Below are 17632 nucleotides of genomic sequence, written 5' to 3' on the forward strand. Positions count from 1 at the left end.
TGACTCCCAGTCTGACTCTGAGAAGGCAAGACCAGCACTAGAGCCAGTCCTGGACCCTGACATTAGGCCAGAGCTGGAAAGAACACTGTACACTCTGAAATGCACCAGAACCCAAGCATCCCAAAGAGTCAGTCCCTCCTACGCCATGGCACTCCGTGATATCTGCACACCAGCACTGGCAAAAGGCTAGGAAGAATAAGACAGAGAGGAGTGCCAAACTACAGGAAGGAAGAGTCTTTAAACGTTTCCTCCAGATAGAGAGGTAGTTTCCAATAGTGGTGGCCTGAGCTCTGAACTTGATGATGATCTACCTCTGACTGCTGTTCCAGCAACTTGTCATATGGAGCTGTCCATGGTGCCACACCCTGCCTTGCCTTATTCCCCACCAGACCTCATGGGTCCTTGTGTGCAAGATGGAATAGAACATATGGAATGGAATAGAACATATGGAATAATAGAACTAACAAAGTATTCAACCATCTTCTGCTTCTAGGTCTGGTAGGAAGTGCAGATTCAAACAGAAGCTATAGCAATAGCTGAAGTTTAAAGACTTTACTTACTTAGAACACAATTCACAATTCAACCTTATCTTAAAGCATGCCCTAAGATCACATGGAACTGTTTGAGCAAGGAAATTTGGAGATGGCTATATAAACTGTTGAATCAACTCTGAAGATTAAAGTTGTGTTTTCTTCATTTTTATTGTATGTACTACTTGTATGTACCCAAAAATAATACATGGTATCAGAAGAAGAGTCTGAGGAGAGCACTGGAATAATCTGGAAGCAATTTCTGGGAAATATACAATAGACAAAGGAGCAGTAATGACCACACTCTAAGAAGAAAAGAAGGCCTGTGTAAGTACTATTAAAGAGAAGCATATTCTTTTAAAGATGGAATTATTATATCCATGACATATAACACCATCAGTTATCAGGGAATACTGCAAGCAACTGGAAAAATTTAGACAAAGCTTGAAGTCTGTCTAACAGCTAGGGCAGCCACAAAGTGTTTCATTCTTCCTTGTAGTTTCCTAAAGAATGATTGCAAGCAATTAATAGCAATAGCAATAGCAATAGCACTTACATTTATATACCGCTTTATAACCGGAGCTCTCTAAGCGGTTTACAATGATTTAGCATATTGCCCCCAACATTCTGGGTACTCATTTTACCGACCTCGGAAGGATGGAAGGCTGAGTCAACCTTGAGCCCCTGGTCAGGATCGAACTTGTAACCTTCTGGTTACAGGGCGGCAGTTTTACCACTGCACCACCAGGGGCTCATTTGGGCTGCCTGCAGCCTGCATGTGCACAAAGTTGGGTTGCAAGAGTGCCCGGTAGCAGGGAAACCCCCTAGTGCACTGTGCTCCTGGCATGGTGCATTGTGGGATGCTGGAGGACTTCCTAATTTGGTTCCTGGCTCTGCTGCTTGCTTTAAGATAAACTTTGAAAAAGCTGAGTTGATGCATCAGACAAAGGTTCCTTCCAAGAGGTCAAAACCACACAAGTTAAGATACAATACATTTTGTGATGAGCCTCAAAACCAGTATGTTAGAGTGCTGGACTAGGACCGGGGAGACCCGAGTTCAAATCCCCATTCAGCCATGAAACTAGCGGGTTGACTCTGGGCCAGTCACTTCGCTCTCAGCCTAACCTACTTCACAGGGTTGTTGTGAAAGAGAAACTCAAGTATGTAGTACACCGCTCTGGGCTCCTTGGAGGAAGAGCGGGATATAAATGTAATAATAATAATAATAATACAAACAGACAAACATCTGCCACACAATACACCAGATATAACTGTAATCAAGAAGAAAGAAAAACAAGTCAAAATAATCGACATAGCAATACCAGGGGATAGCAGAATCGAAGAAAAAGAAATAGAAAAAAATCACAAAATACAAAGATCTACAAATTGAAATTGAAAGGCTGTGGCAGAAAAAGACCAAAATAATCCCAGTAGTAATTGGCACCCTAGATGCAATTCCAAAACACCTTGAAGAGCACCTCAACACCATAGGGGCCACAGAAATCACCATCACCCAATTACAAATAGCAACTTTACTGGGAACAGCCTATATTCTGCGACGATATCTATAATAATAACAGCAACAACACTGACAATAAAATTCAGCCATCCCAGGTCCTTGGGAAGGACTCGATGTCTGGATAAAACAAACCAGTCAATAACACCTGTCTGACTGTGTAAATAAATAAATAAATAAATAAATATATTCAATTCATGGGACATGTTCATGCAAAACTGCCTTAGTGGCCCAGCCTACAACCGTGGTAAGTAGGGATGTGCAAAAACCTTTTACGGGCCTCCGAACAGGTTCAAACACTGGACGGTTCGGAGGTTCAGCAGCTCAAAGGCAGCGGTGAGACAACTTAGCTCCCGTTCCCTCCTTGGCATGCACACTTGGCACTTCTGGCCAAGGAGGGAACGGGGCGGCAGGGAGGTATGCTGCTGCCCCGACTGAGTCTTTACAAAGCCAGCGCCAGCGGGGGGAAAGCAGAGGGAGGGGTAAGAGCACCCTCCCCCAACCTTAAAGTTGTCCTGCCCCCACCTTCGAACCACCCCCTGCCAGTTCCATGCACTTTCCTAGTGGTAAGCCAAATCACAAGCAATATCTATCTATGCCCCACTCTTCACCCATTGCATTCAGGACTCACATGTACACTGCCTCTAATCAAGGTGGCTCAGTTTGGATACACATTGCTATAAACCAATCACCTATGAAAGATGCTGCTTTTCTATTTCTCTAGATTATTTCTCGAGCAGCCTAGAACTACTGTACTGTACCAATTAAATCTGAGCTTGCACAAGATTAGATTTAGGTGAGATAAGGTGCACATCAACTAAAATTAGAACTAAAGAAGAAACAGAATAAATCTGTGGTCTGGTCCTTAAAAACAGCACTCTGAAGTGTCTTAATTGCTTTTAACAAATATTTAGGGAGCTAAGCTGAATTTGGTGGGAGGATTAAAATGTCTTACAAATTTATTTCATCTTTGGTCCGAGTTATACATTACAGCTACCACTGAAAACATATCCTCTTTGTCTTGCTTATAATTTTGGCTGCAGTGTTAACAATGCATGAAGATATGAAGCTACTTTACACCATATCAGAATAATAGTCAATATAATTCACAATTTTGCATTGACTGCTGGGGCTCTCCAAGCATAGATTCTTTCCCAGCCCTTCCTGCATGTTCTGCCCCTAATGTAAAGCATATGCCCTTGCCCTATCACCAATCTATAGCTCCTCACCTGCACGTATCAACTCCATTCACTGGACAGATTCAATGCTCTCACCAGGAACATCATGTGGTAGCCTGAAGAATCTGCATGCAATGAGCAACTGCCACAGAGGCTGTTTAAGGTTGCCTTCATAGGACAATAGTAATGTGCAGAATGATAAATCTTTCATGCAGGTAGGATACTTCAGGAGAAGCTGGAAAATTCAAATCTGCTTGTGATTTTTGAATGCAGGTAACACTACAGATGCGTTACCACACATATCCTGAAGGTAAGGCCCACATAACGTGTGACCTACCAAGCAAAATGCAGCCCACCAACTGCATTCTGAGGCCTGATAGGCCTTCCTAGTTATTCAGGCTCAGGCAGTGAGCAACAATGAGAGTGACAGAATTCATGGCTGTTTAAGAACAATTCATCGTTAGTGAGTTGCATTCAATTTGGAGGGTTACTAGTTGTAGGTTAGAGCTACACAAAACATTTACTCTATTTACCATTCTTGACATTGTCATTGTCACTCTTGATACTGTCTTTAAGCCTAATAGAGTTCTATTTTATGGCACATTTAAAGTGAAAAGTAGCACACACACATTTTTGTTTCTTGAAAATAACTCATACTACACCAGTTATATCTTCAGAAACTTCTCTGTTCATTGTTAAGCCCTCATGAATTCATAAGCACCTCATTTTCATTTCTTCCCCATGTTGATCCAAATATGCAGTTAAAAAGAAAAATATTTACTGTTACATTTTTATTATGTCATGATAGATTTCAAGGTAGGACGTATCCGAGGTACCACTCAAATGGGAGTCCGGGGGGGGGCAAGAGGGGGCAACTGCCCCCCTCCCCAGATTGAGCCAGTTCCCATTGAATTCAATGAGGCATACTCCCAGGGCAGGGGGTATTAAATTGCTAGCTTTGCCCCCACCCCCACAAAAAAGTCCTGCAGATGCCTCTGCATCCAGACACTGATTAGCTTCAACAAGGGTGTTGTTACAGACTATGCCTTCAGATCATAACCCTGGAAGATATTTTAACTTCTGTCTTCTCTTAAGGAAAACAACCTTGTGATTTATAAACCAAGCTTGTGATTTTTGAGGCAGTGGTGCTCAACAGCACTTAAGAGGGGCAAAGATTAGAGCTAATTTACCATCTAGCTGGGACTCCAGCATGTGGGCAGGTTTTGTTTCTAATTTCACGCTGCAAATGAACTGCAACCCTCTTTTTAAAAGGTGATTCTTCTTGTAAATCAGCCAATTAGGCCCATTTAACCTGCCACTGTCTCCTTTAATGATTGATGTAGTGGAACGCAAAAGTGAAACTCTTACACGTTATAACTGTTCCCTGCTGAATTTCTTTCACTGCTCAAGTTCCACAAGAATGGGATAGCTGGTTGTTTTTTGGTGCGGGTTTTTTGTTTTTTGTTTAAGTAAGAAGCAGATGTCACCGATTCAAGCACGAAGTTTATAACATGTAACACTTTCCTAGCATTGTAACAAAGCTAGCTGCAAAGCAAAGCAAGAGCTATTAGTGAAAAATGTAACAAGACTATTGACTGGAACATTTTCTCTTATTAAAATAGTACTATGTCTTGCCAACTGTGAAAGGAATTTGTTAAAACTTTTGCTGTACTGGTGGCTGCTAATGAAATGTGAAGCAGCAACATAAGCACACAAAAAAGCTTGCAGTAAACTGTTTTAGATTTCCATCCTCTAACTTTTTTTTAAAAACCAACTCTTTTACATCGGGCAGATTTCTTGGCAAGATCACTATGAAATCAACTTGCAGATAATCAGTGAGGTCATTCACACAATCAGAAACTATGTTCTTCCTGGGTTTGGGAGCTATATGTGCTCCCAGTTTTTGGTTGTGTGGAAGCAAGGTAGGAGGAAAACCTGGGTAGAAGTGATTGTGTGGAAGCAAGGTAGGAGGAACTGTCGTCTGGTGGCTAATCAGGGACGGGTCTTCTCCATTGCTGCCCCAAGGTTTTGGAATGCGCTCCCTAGTGAAATAAGAGCCTCCCCATCTCTGACAACTTTTTAAAAGTCTTTAAAGACGCATCTGTTCACCCAGGCTTTTAACTGATACTGTTTTGATTGTTTTTAATGTTGTTTTAGAATATTGCTTAAAAAAATTTAAATAGTTATGTTTTAAATTTCTTATTTTTGTTTTTAACTAATGTTTTACTTTTGTTTTTATCTTCTTGTAAACCACCCAGAGACGTAAGTTTTGGGTGGTATAAAATATGTTAATTAATTAATTAAAATACTTACCCTCCCCACAGATGATCTTCTCCTCTTCCCTGGATGGGCGGATCACCTACCCAGACAACCAGAGGCTGCTCCCAGAAGCTCTGAGGGACTCAGGGTGCCAGGACGCACAGCCATGTGCCCACCCCCCAGAGCTCCGATAATGCACCATGTGAGTGTGCAGTGCATTATGGAGATCCCCCCTCACTTCCCCGAGTGTGCCAGCCGTGGCTGTAAGCAGCCACGGCTGACACACTATGTATTTAGTTAGTTAGATTTATATGTCACCCTACTCCCATAGGACGCAGGGCAGCTTACAAGCAATAAACATACACAGCAACACAATTCCATAAAAATATATCTTACATAACCTCATAAACCACAACCCCAAACAATACTCATTCCACATGACATAATAAGCATGGATTACAGGATCACTCTACAACTAGCTATCTCAGGCTCGGGGGTCGCATAACTGCAAATAACTAGCAAATAAACGGGATTAAGGGAGTGCTTGCTCCCTTAATTTCATTTAGTAGAGTGGCTAAATGGGCAGGTTTGTCACCGTGGTGCCACTGGGATCAGCCCGATCCTGGTGGTTCTCTCTCTCTCTCTCTCTCTCTCTCTCTCTCTCTCTCTCTCACACACTCACACACTCACACACACACACACACACACACACACACACACACACACGTAAAACCGGGCTGGGCTCCCTTAGCCTGGTTTTGCATGTGCATGTGAATAACCTCCAGGTGTTTCTTTTCTTTCTTTTTAATAAAACACTAGCCACAAATGTATTGGGCAAATGGGCCCTCTACACTAAGAACATGTTAAACCTTTGGTACGTCAACTGCACTGTTTGCCAATAGGTTAGCTGGTGCTGGGCATTCCCTTTAAAACTCTAATGGCTTAAGACCAAGATACCCAAAGGATCCCTTTAACCTATATGAATCTGCATGGCCCATAAGAGACCTTAGGGAGGCCCTCCTGTACATCTCTCCACCATTAAAGGCTAGGCTGGTGACAGGCCTTGACTGTGGCTGCTCTCACTGTGTGAAACTCTCTTCCCTTCACATGTGCATGACACCTTCTGTCTACTTTTAATCTCTGTTTAGAGAAGCTTTCCTAAATCCACCTTGATCTGTTTGGTTTGATTTTATTGTTGATCTGCAGTATCTCTGTATTCTGCTATGAGGGGTTCTTTAACTGCTGTTTTTCTCTTTTTACTGTAGTAGTTGATGGGGTGTTTTTAGTTTTAGTTAGCCACCATGAGTTCCTATTGGAGGGGGAGGTAGGGTACAAATCTTTTAATTAACAAACAAACAACTCTACCCTTTTATTGATTAAAAGATTTGTACCCTACCTTTCCCCCACAGGAACTCATGGTGGCTAACTAAAACAAAAAAACCCTGCATCATCAACTTCTACAATAAAACAGCAATTTAAAAATCCCTCATAACAGAATACAGAGATACTGTAGACCAACAATAAAATCAAATTTGAGAGACATGGTGCTTCTAAATTGCTCCTTTGCTATTGAGCTTTTAAACAGGAAATTCTATGCAGTATGTAAGCCAGCATGAGTTTGTATTCTTACATGCTCCCCACTTCCAAGTAGTGGGGAATTCCAAGTCCAACACTACAAGGTTTTGTTCCATTTGTATGAGAGAGGGCACTGGACACCTTATCATCTCTTCATAACAGCCACTTCATTTACAAGCAGAGCATGGACAGAGGTAGAGAGGAACTCAGACAGCAGGCAGATTCTCAGAGAGGCATAACCATTTTCAGTAGGGGTCTTGCCAGGGGCGTAGCTATAATTGAACGAAAGGGTTCAAAGAGCATGAGCCCCCAGCTCCTGAGGGCCCTCCAGCTCCACCTCTCCCTATTTGCTTCATTATCTCTCTCACTCTGGGGGGCTGCCAGACAGAAGGATGAACACGGGCCCCCTCTCACCTAGCTACACTCATGGATCTTGCTCTTGCTCTTCACGAGAGCGTGATTTCCCCACTCTGGCCGCGGCAAGAGCCAACGCAGCAGTGGCAGGGAAAGTGTGGCAGTGGGGGCAGGTCCAAGAAAAGGTGCCCCTAAACCTCTGCATCATTGACCAGTGCCACTTTGGCCACTGCCCCAAACTGGCCCTGGCCATGACTACAGGGTTGCACACCATTCTCCAACTCTCTCTTGCTAAAGACTCTCGAGCTTTTTCTGTCTTCCTATAGCCTGTGGAGTTTGGGCTATGTTCATTCAAACTCCAATTTTCCCACCCGCCTATGTCCCTGCGGTACAGGCCAAGTGGAGACCAGCGAGCATTCTAGTTTATATTGCGATTTTTATAGGGATGCCCATTTAGAATTAATTTCCCCTTTGCTGACTGATTTTATAAGGCATCCCGAGGATAATCTGAAGTTTTTATTAGCCAATCCTGATGAAAATGTTATTAATAGAGTGGCCAGGTACTGTTATATAATTTGTAAAAATCCATTCAGGTTTTTGAATGTTTGATCTTGATATATTTGTTCTTATGTTTTCTGTTTTTCTGTGTCTGTTCTTTTTTGTGTTTTTGTACTCTGGTCTACGACTGTAATAAAGAATGGATTGGATTCAAACTCCAAAACTGCTGTTTCTGATACACACAAACAAAACCTATAGAGCCATTCAGCAAACATCCACAGCTAAAGGAACACTTCTTGTTCCTGTGGTCAAATCCTTGACTCTAGTCAGACTGTGAGATCATTCACACAATCAAAAACTGTGTTCTACCTGGGTTTGAGAGCAGTGCATGTGCCCAATTTTCAGTTGTGTGGAAGCAAGGTAGGAGGAAAGGTTACACAGGTTTTTCTCCTATCTTATTTCCACACAATCACTTCTACCAAGTTTTCCTCCTACCTAGCTTCAACACATCCAAAAATTGGGAGCACACACAGCTCCCAAACCTAGGTAGAACACAGTTTTTGACTGTGTGAATAACCTCTGTGTGCATCTATGATTCTGTACTTTCAGCTCACAATATCAGAAATTGGTATTGTGTATAAAATTCAGCTTTCAGAGAATCTCAAGGAAATTTTTCTCAGGAACATCGTGCTAAACCAAGGTTTATCATTATGTCAGAAGTTACTATGTCTGAAAATATCATCTTTCTGTGTTCCCTAAATACTAGTTCCTATAACAAGAATACAACAGTTTACTTCCACTGTAAGCCAATCTGGGTACAATTAATAAGAATCTAGTTCACAGTTTTCAAGTATTTGGGCAAAATAGTGAAATCAAGAACTATTGTTTTTTTAAAAAAATAATCACAGGAATACCTCAGGCAAATAATAATAATAATTATTATTACTTAGATGTGTTGCAACTATAATTTTCCAACAAACCAAGCTGATTTAGGAAGAAAGGAGGAAAAGGGGTTCTTTATTATATTACTTCTCTAATATTATCTGCTGAAAGAACGCTATAATAACAGGGAAAATGACAAACTAGACTTGACAGGTTCACAATTAATTTTCAGCAGCTTCTATTTACATCTTTGATTCTGGCAGTTTTCTGTTTCTCTGAACTAAGAACACTATAGCATCCATTCTGTTCCTTCAGCTGTAGCTAAATCCACATTAGAGTAGCAGGTGTTTATTATGTCTTTGCCCAGACATCAAATATATGTTTAATCAAAATTAGAGCTCAGAGATACAGCAGCAAAAGGGAAAAGAAAAGGAAAAGCAATGCTTGAGCTAAAAAAACACACACACCAAGATTCAGTCCTTGACTCCTGCCAGTAGCACACCCACAGACACAGAGAGCTGCTGTGGTTCAAACAGCAGAATGAAGGACTCTGACTGGGAAGACCCAGGTTCAAATCCTTATTCAGCCATGAAACTCACTAGGTTATCCCTGGAGCTACTACCATATCTCAGCCTAACATACCCCACAAGGTTGTTCTGAGCAAGAAAGGGACTGTGTGCCACCCAAGCTTTTTAGAACAAAAATAAAAGCTTAATACCTCTGCTAACTGGGCAAAGAAGCTGTAGTGATCAGCCTCCTCTCCCTCTGAAGAGTTAAGCAGAAGTGAACCCTTGTCTTGACAGAGAGGCTCAGCCAATCAGTACACCAGGTGGGTGGGACCTAGAGAGCTGTTGCCAAGAGGAAGGGAGTTCTTTGTTAGAGAAGCTAGGCTGGAGTTGCATAGGACGACATGTGGCCATGGAGGTTGGCTGAAGGAGAATAACTCTGCAGATCATTGAAAGACAGGAGGGCAGGAAGCTTGAATTATCATCTGGTGAGTTCAAAGAAAAGGGAGTTTAGTCTAGGGAAAAGTTTGTTTAGTCAGACCTTGCGTTAGGGGTGTTAGATTTCTTGGGGAGGGGGTGCTTTTGCATATTCCTGATACTGATCTATTATTGTTAACCTTAACTTAATTAAAATAAGAAACATTAGCCTACACCCATCCTACCTAGGGCACTGCAAAAAAAAAAAAACCTCTATAAACATTTAAGTGTGCATTAAGACAACCTATTTTTGTAATCCTACTAAGTATACCTATATTTAAAGCTGAGAAAGCCTCAGATGGAAGCCGTCTGTTGTAACTGAATAAAAACTTTTTTTAAAAGTTATTTTCTTTTTACAAATCTCTCAGAGTTGGTTTTTAACTCAGGAAAAGGGGGATTTCTCAGATGTTCAGAGCTATCAGTTTTCTCACCATGTGTAGGCTTGCACATGGAAGATTTTTGTACTTCTCCAATAGCAAAATATAGTTTTCCCTGGGATTCCACCCCAGGCCCAGGGAGGTTCAAGGTCTGTCAATAAGAGAGGTGATGGTGGTGGCAGCAATTCTAACCTACCGGGAATATAGAATAGTTTTAGGAGAAGCTTAGCCAAGCAGCTCAGCAGGGATGATTCAGCATTTCTTTCCCTCACATGACCTTGCTCTGAGACAAAGGCTTTGATCCCGCTACAGAAGCACATTTCAAAGCAGTGGCTCTCTAATACTTACAGGGGGGAAACAACTGTCCCTATTCAGACCAGCACAGTATCCCTCCCAGTGGCTGTTGCTAGTGGTGTGTGTGTGTGTGGTTTTTTTTTTAATATTGTGAACCCTTTTGGGACAGAGAACCACTTTCTCATACCATTTGCTATATAAACCAATTTGAGAACATTTTGTTGAAAATCAGTATATAAAAATATTTTACTAATAATACTTAATGAAGCAAGTACCAGCCTAGAGCTATCCACCTGAGCTCTGGAAACAAAAATCTTGGTACGAACAGGGCCATGGGGAGAAACTGAAGGCTGCAAAACTGCAGCAGATGTTGAACTAATAACAAAATTTTCTGTTTTGCTCCTATGATTTGTGATGTCAGTGGGCTGGGTTGGACAATAGTTCATTCTGTTGAACTGAACACATGCGAGAAGGACATGTGCACATCATGAGTGGGACATGTGCAGACTAGGAGTGTACACTCCTAGCACACCCTGGTCTAAACTAGAACTTGTAACTACCTAGAGGTATGGTTCAGATGAACGGTCGTCCCAAACAATTATGGAAAGACACCCTGGCACACTGGGGGAGGGGGAGGGCATGCGGGCAGGGCCACTGGACAAAGTATCATCCAACTGGCCAAGATATGCAGAGCTGAACCCGTGCTTGGATATTAATGCAGGGTGCAAGAGCATCACACAGAAGTGGGCATGAGAGCAATCGTCACTATGAAACTGCCACATTTCTCTATCAGCACTAAACCTCCGCTCGAACTGATTGACAATGTAAACCTCTCGGGTGAACTTCTGGAGAAAATGTGCACCTGCAGTCTGCAGTCTCTCAATACAGTAGGGTTGCCAACATTCCATTGCCCGAATAAGGGATACAAGTGAGGGGAGGCCGGGGGGGCATCCATACGAACCAAGTGCAACACAGAGCATTTGGGGGGCGGGATTTATACTACACACCTTCTGGACCATTCCCACATGCCAACTGAAGAACAAAGCATTTCCAGGGAAATAACTGCACAACCCCCACTGGACCCACACACCTTTTTGATCATTCACCACAAATCTACAAGTCTGGAAGAGAATTTGTTTAGTGGTGCTTTTTTTAAGGAGTTTCCCATTGCCTATTACTGAGTCAGACCATTGGTCCACTTCCCAAGGTTTCAGGCAGAAGTCTTTTCCAGCCCTACCTAGAGATACCAGGGATTGAACCTGGGACCTTCTACACGTAGGGCAGGCACTCTACCACTGAGTTACAGCCCCATCCCCAAAGATCGCTTCAAAAGCATTCTGCTCATTTGAAATATACCAATACTATAGTTAAACATGAAAGAGAAAGATCCAACAGCACACCCTAAAGAAGCTCAGGCCTTGGCAAAGATTCCTGAGGAACTTCTAGAGGAAAGGAATCATACAGATGCTAGGCAGCAATTCAGAATGCCTCTTTAACATTCCCTTGCTCGCTGCTGGAGAGGGAAGGGACAGAGAAAAGGAAGGAAAGATGTGCTAACCTTAACCTTTCTGCAGGCATCAGGCTCATTAGAAACACTAATCAGAACCTGTTCCCAGGAGGCAGAAGATCTGTGTGCTGGAGGGAGAAGGAAGGCAAGCTGCCCAGCAGCCCACACTTCTTTGAAGGAACTGAGAACCTACTGTAGAAGGTGTGGTATGCACCTGGCAACAGCCCTCACCACATGAGCCACAGACTTCTATACAGGCCCCAACCACCCACAGAACAGCTGATTGTCAAGTGGGTGGGGGAGCAGCAGCTGTACTATAGCCACAGGAACATAGGAAGCAGCCATATACTGAGTCAGACCATTGGTCCATCTAGCTTGTTATTGTCTACACAGACTGGCAGCTGCTTCTCCAAGGTTGCAGGCTGGAGTCTCTCTCAGCCCTATCTTGGAGATGCTAGGGAGGGAATTAGGAACCTAGGTGCTCTTCCCAGAGCAGCTCCATCCCCTAAAGGGAATAACTTACAGTGCTCACACAGTCCCCCATTCATATGCAACCAGGGCGGACCCTGCTTAGCTAAGAGGACAAGTCATGCTTGATACTCACAAGACCAGCTCTCCTCTCAGCCACCAAAGAGTGCAAGCATAAATCATAATCTCTGAATCAGGCTTATGCAGTTGTTAGGCAAAAGGGGTGTTTTGCCTCCAGGAACCTAACCCAACAATCTCCATTCACTCAATGACTCATTATCTGCAGTTTCACTATCCGAGAACAGAGCCCCCATGGATGAGGTCCACCTATACATGACACAGTATTTTTTTAAAAAAAAATTAAAAACACACTTGCATTTACTATCTGTTCATACAGGAGCTTAGATTAAGGTAAATAAATCTAAGTGTCTAAATCACACATATATCATATAACATAAATAATCTAGACCCACTTCAAACTGACTTTAGGATGGGCTATGGGGTTTAGATGGCCTTGAGATGACCTTCACACAGAGGAAGTGTGACTCTGCTGATTCTTTTGGATCTCTCAGTGGCTTTCCATACCATTGACCATGGTACCCTGCTGGATCACCTGAAGGATTTGGGGATAGGAGGCACTGTATTACAGTGGTTCCACTCACATGTCTCAGCTAGATTTCAGGTGCTGGCACTTGCTGACAGTTGCAATTATAAATGGGAGCCTCAGGGCTCCATTCTGTCACCAATGCTTTTTAACATCTGCATGAAACTGCTGGGTGAGGTCATCGGGAGATTTGGTGCTGGGTTTTATCAATATGCTGATGACACCCAAATCTATTTCTCCTTATCATCAGCATCAGGAAATGGCATTTGACACTTAAATTCTTGCCTACAGGCAGTAATGGTCTTGATGAGGGATAACTGAAGCTGAATTCAAGTTAGACAGAGGTGCTCATTGTTGGGGGTTGTAATCTGCAAGACATAATAGAACTTTCTGTTCTGGATGAGGTTACACTCCTCTAGAAAGAACAGGTTCTTAGTTTGGGATTGTTTTTGGATGGGTGTCACCCTGGGGCCTCAGGCTGTGGTTGTGGCCAGGAGCACAGTTTAGTCAAATCACCAGCTGTGATTAATTCAACAGCTCCACACATTCCTTGCGGAGAATGACCTGGAAACAGTGGTACACCAGCTGGTAACCTCCAGGTTGGTCTACTGCAATGTGCTCTATGTAGGGCTGCCTTCATATGTAGTTCAGAAACTTTAGTTAGTTTAAAATGTGGTCATTAATTTGGCCAAGCTCTCTTTGAGATGCATTTTGCACCAGAGAAATCCCCCTTCTAAGGAGCTCTCCCCCTTTCCTCCTGCTGAGTTAATAACCACCCTTGGAGGCTTGAAAAAAGTAAAAGAACAAAGAAAAAAACTTTTATTTAATTCCTACAGACTAGTTCCTGATGCTTTTAGGTTTTTAGAAACACTTAAAAATACTTAATTGGTTACAAGAATACTTCAAAAACACCCCAATGATGCTGGGGCAGCACACTTTAAACTTTAGTAACTTAGTTGCAAATAACAGATGTTTAGGACCTGCAAAGCACACACCAAAGAAACAGAAATTCTAATGCAATATCTTACTAAAACACTTTCTCCTGCCTTAAACTTCCAAAGCCCCTAGCCTTGGCTTCCTGGTCCCCTTGAACTCACCAAGCTCCTGATGAGAATCAAGCCTCCTGCCAATCTGTCACCCTGAGAGATTAACCTGAAGCTCCACCATGAGGCATCCAACCTCATGCTAGTCCGCACTCTCTGCACAGACTTCCTTTCTTGGTCCCAGAATTCCCAGAAACAACTCTCTATTCCCGCCCAGGACTGTTGGACTGATTGGGTGAGCTCTGGAGTTCACCAGCCTGTCAGTCAAGATAAAGGTTCACTTCCTGTTAACTCTTTACCATTTTTTCCAGCAAACAGGCCTCAAAATGGCACGTGAATGACCTGAATCAATTCAGGTGATTTGGGACTGATTAGTTGAGGAAGCTGGCTGCATTCAACAGATCAATATGGGGGTCTGTGATTCTATTAGACCTCAAATCTAATTGCAGATTTTGATTCGTGCACATGCCTTACACATACATGCACACATACAGTAGATCAAGCCACATCCTGTTACACAAGCGATGTCTCAAAACTTGTTTAAGAATATAAGGAATGGGATGTCAACTTTTGAGAGAGAGAGAGAGAGAGAGAGAGAGAGAGGAGGTTCTTCTCCTTTGCCCTAGATGACACATACAACCACATTAAAAACCTAATGTCCCATTGCTTTTTGTTTGGGGAGGAAAGGTAACTTGTCTTCATTTACATACCAGAAACTAATGCTATCATTAGTCATTTCCTAAGGAAAATCAATATTATCTTGATTTTCTATGGCTCGAATAAGCCAGCAAATGTTACTTAAGATAAGCAGTTCCATAAAGAAAATAAAGTCATTAGGTATATTAATGGAACCTACATAAAATTCTGGGTTCTCATTGAAGATTTTCTTTTTCTTTTCTCCTTCAACTAGACAACTGAATTATGTATTTCTGCTTTCTTGTTGGTTTGTATGACTAAAACATGATGCTCTTGATTTTAAAAAGCTCATATCTGAGTAGCATAAATGTTTCATTTAAATGAAATGTGGTATTTTCTTCTTAATAGAGTGTTTAGAAAAACTATTATCCTTGGCACGCTGAGGAATCATCAGGCATTTTTAAACTAATCTATAGTTCTGCTTGAAAGCTAATATGTTCATTCCCTGTACCCTATAGAATTCTACAATATTTGCACATCAAAATACACTCTGGTGTTTACACATGGGATCCTCAAGCTTTGTAAAAGAAACTGTGAAAAACAGTAAACTTTGAATTCTGGTTCCTTCAGGAGGCAGGGCTTTTTTCAGCCATGCCAAGTGTCCTTTTCTTTTCAGGGTGACCTTAACTTTCATATTTGTAAAATGCTTCTGTGTTCAATTCAGCGGTATCATAATGACTGTTTATCACCTTCAGTGCATTAGACAAACACATTCAGAGAAATCTCTTTTCTACGAAAAAAAGAAAATAAGAAAATAAAAAGCCCAGCTTTAAGTCATGGCTGATTTAGAACAAGTTCTATTTATTGACAAATAAATAATCATGAATATATTTACTGGAAATTTAACACACACACACACACACACACACTGCCTGGCCAGAATGGTTTCGTGTATCAGCCGTAATTTCACACATCTGCATATTTTTAGACAAACCAAGACATCGCTTAATGCAATTTGGAGAGGAGGCTTTGCACCCATACATCTTGTTACACTGACTAAAGTGTCTGGGAAAACAAATCGTGATGTGTCTCTGCCTGCAAATTGATCAAAACATTTTTCAAGTTTAAAAAATTCATGTTTATTCCTACAAGGAGTGAATCAATATATTCCACACAAGGGGTGGACTGGGTTGGAAAAGTTGAAATATTAAAATACAGTTCAATGCTTTGACATTTTGCGTGGCTAATTGTGATCTCAGCTGTTTCTTACTAGGTAATGACCATAATGAATAAACATGCTGTGCTTATGAAGGACTTGGACCTAACAAGCAGATCAATTGTTAATTCTATAAACTGATGGTAGCATGTCCTCACTATCAATAAATAAATCTACTCCTGTTTGTAAAATTAAGAGACCACACCATCTCAATATCCTCTGGTTTCCCTTGTGCAATCATGCAGTTAGCATTTCAGATTTATTTATAAGACAAATGCCAAAGTTGTTCTAATATTTGAAAAGCTACTGCCCGTGAATTAGAAAAAGAAAGCACTATTATAGGGCAAAACTCTAATTAATTGAAGAGTCACCTAGAAATCCACCTTTCTAATAATGTCTTTTGTTAACCCTCGTCAACAATAAGCAAAAAAAAAAAAAAGTTCCAGGAGCAAATTCAAAGTTTGTGCCCTCCTTTGTTATATCTTCTGATTGAGGCTCAAGTATAGCCAAGCAAGAATATTTTCAACACAATCCAGAGTATGTTTCATCCATAAAGCCTTATTTGTTTTGAGAAATGTATTTCAATAGAACAATTTGGTTACAGCTAGCAGGGAAGAAAACCCAAATGGGCAAGATTCTATTTTGCAAGGGAGAAATATTCTGAAATGTATTTCTTGCAAATAGCTACCATCATCTCCTACAATTCCAAACTAGATTTAGCATTCATAGTTTATTCACCACTGACGGTCCAATTTAAAAGAGAAATGTATACATTCAACGTGTGTGCAGGGAGAAAATCATACAGGTTGCAAAGGAAAATAAAAGCACTTATGCTAGTCTCCGCCTGTGAGATATTAGGAGTGTTAATCTTCAAATAAAATAATCTGCAAAACCTGGGCAATAACTATGACTATTGTTTAAAAAAAACTGAACATAGATTCCAAAGACTATTAAGAAATCAGTAAAATAATCAAATATAAATATATTCATAATTCTGGCCCATGGCCATTAAAACCTGTGACTGATTTGGTATTGATTCAGTGATTACAAGATCAAATCTTAGTACTGGTAACTTATCTGACATTTTAATAAATCTACCTTTAGCTAGCATTCTTCTTTTATCTGTATTTTTCATTTACATATAAATACTTTTTTTAAAAAAAAAAAAACCTATTACCTGAAATTGTATAACTATCTCCTTTCTGTCCTTCCTGGATAGATACGGACATAGAAAAAGAGTGAGGGGGAGATGCAGAAATAGGTGACAGATATTTACAGGAATGTTTAAAAACAAGATAGCCGAATAGGGACCATTTAAAAATAAAAACAATATATTTGAATTATTTTTAAAAATCAAACAACAGAACCTCATTATGCCTGAACTCTGGGGCAAACAAGTCCTGTTGAGGTGTAGTATGGACTCAATGGCAACTCTAGAGCAATATCTGGAGGAGTAAAGCAGTTTCTGAGGGAGCAAGCTCGCCTCTCATGCATAAATTGCTAAGGAAATGGTACTCTGCAGTAGAAGATTGCAAAAGGAGCAAGTCATTTTCAGGGGAAGGGCACACACCCCTATGCTACTATGACAATGATGACAAATATTTATATACCGCTCTTAAACCAAAGTCCTCAAAGAGGTTTATATAGAAAAATAAATAATACATAAATAAGATGTCCACAGAGGACATCCTCCTGTCCACAAAGGACTTACA

The 17632-nt window shown here is 41.2% G+C and overlaps 1 protein-coding gene across 4 annotated transcripts in view; it reads right to left on the minus strand.

The window, feature by feature from the left end:
• Positions 1–17632, minus strand: part of TAFA4 (TAFA chemokine like family member 4) — a 230744-nt gene that overhangs the window by 185215 nt on the left and 27897 nt on the right. Inside the window, exon 1 of one of the 4 annotated variants that reach the window (XM_053294681.1) lies at positions 14123–14213. The exons of 2 other annotated variants lie outside the window; for them this stretch is intronic. In XM_053294681.1, coding sequence (XP_053150656.1) covers positions 14123–14209 — 87 coding nt within the window. In that variant the 5' untranslated portion in view covers positions 14210–14213. Of the gene's footprint in view, positions 1–9510; positions 9594–14122; positions 14214–17632 lie in introns of those variants that run through there. One more of the 4 variants, XM_053294684.1, reaches the window with a different exon arrangement.

This window comes from Hemicordylus capensis, chromosome 2, assembly GCF_027244095.1.
Source record: "Hemicordylus capensis ecotype Gifberg chromosome 2, rHemCap1.1.pri, whole genome shotgun sequence".
Classification (NCBI taxonomy): Eukaryota; Metazoa; Chordata; class Lepidosauria; order Squamata; family Cordylidae; genus Hemicordylus; species Hemicordylus capensis.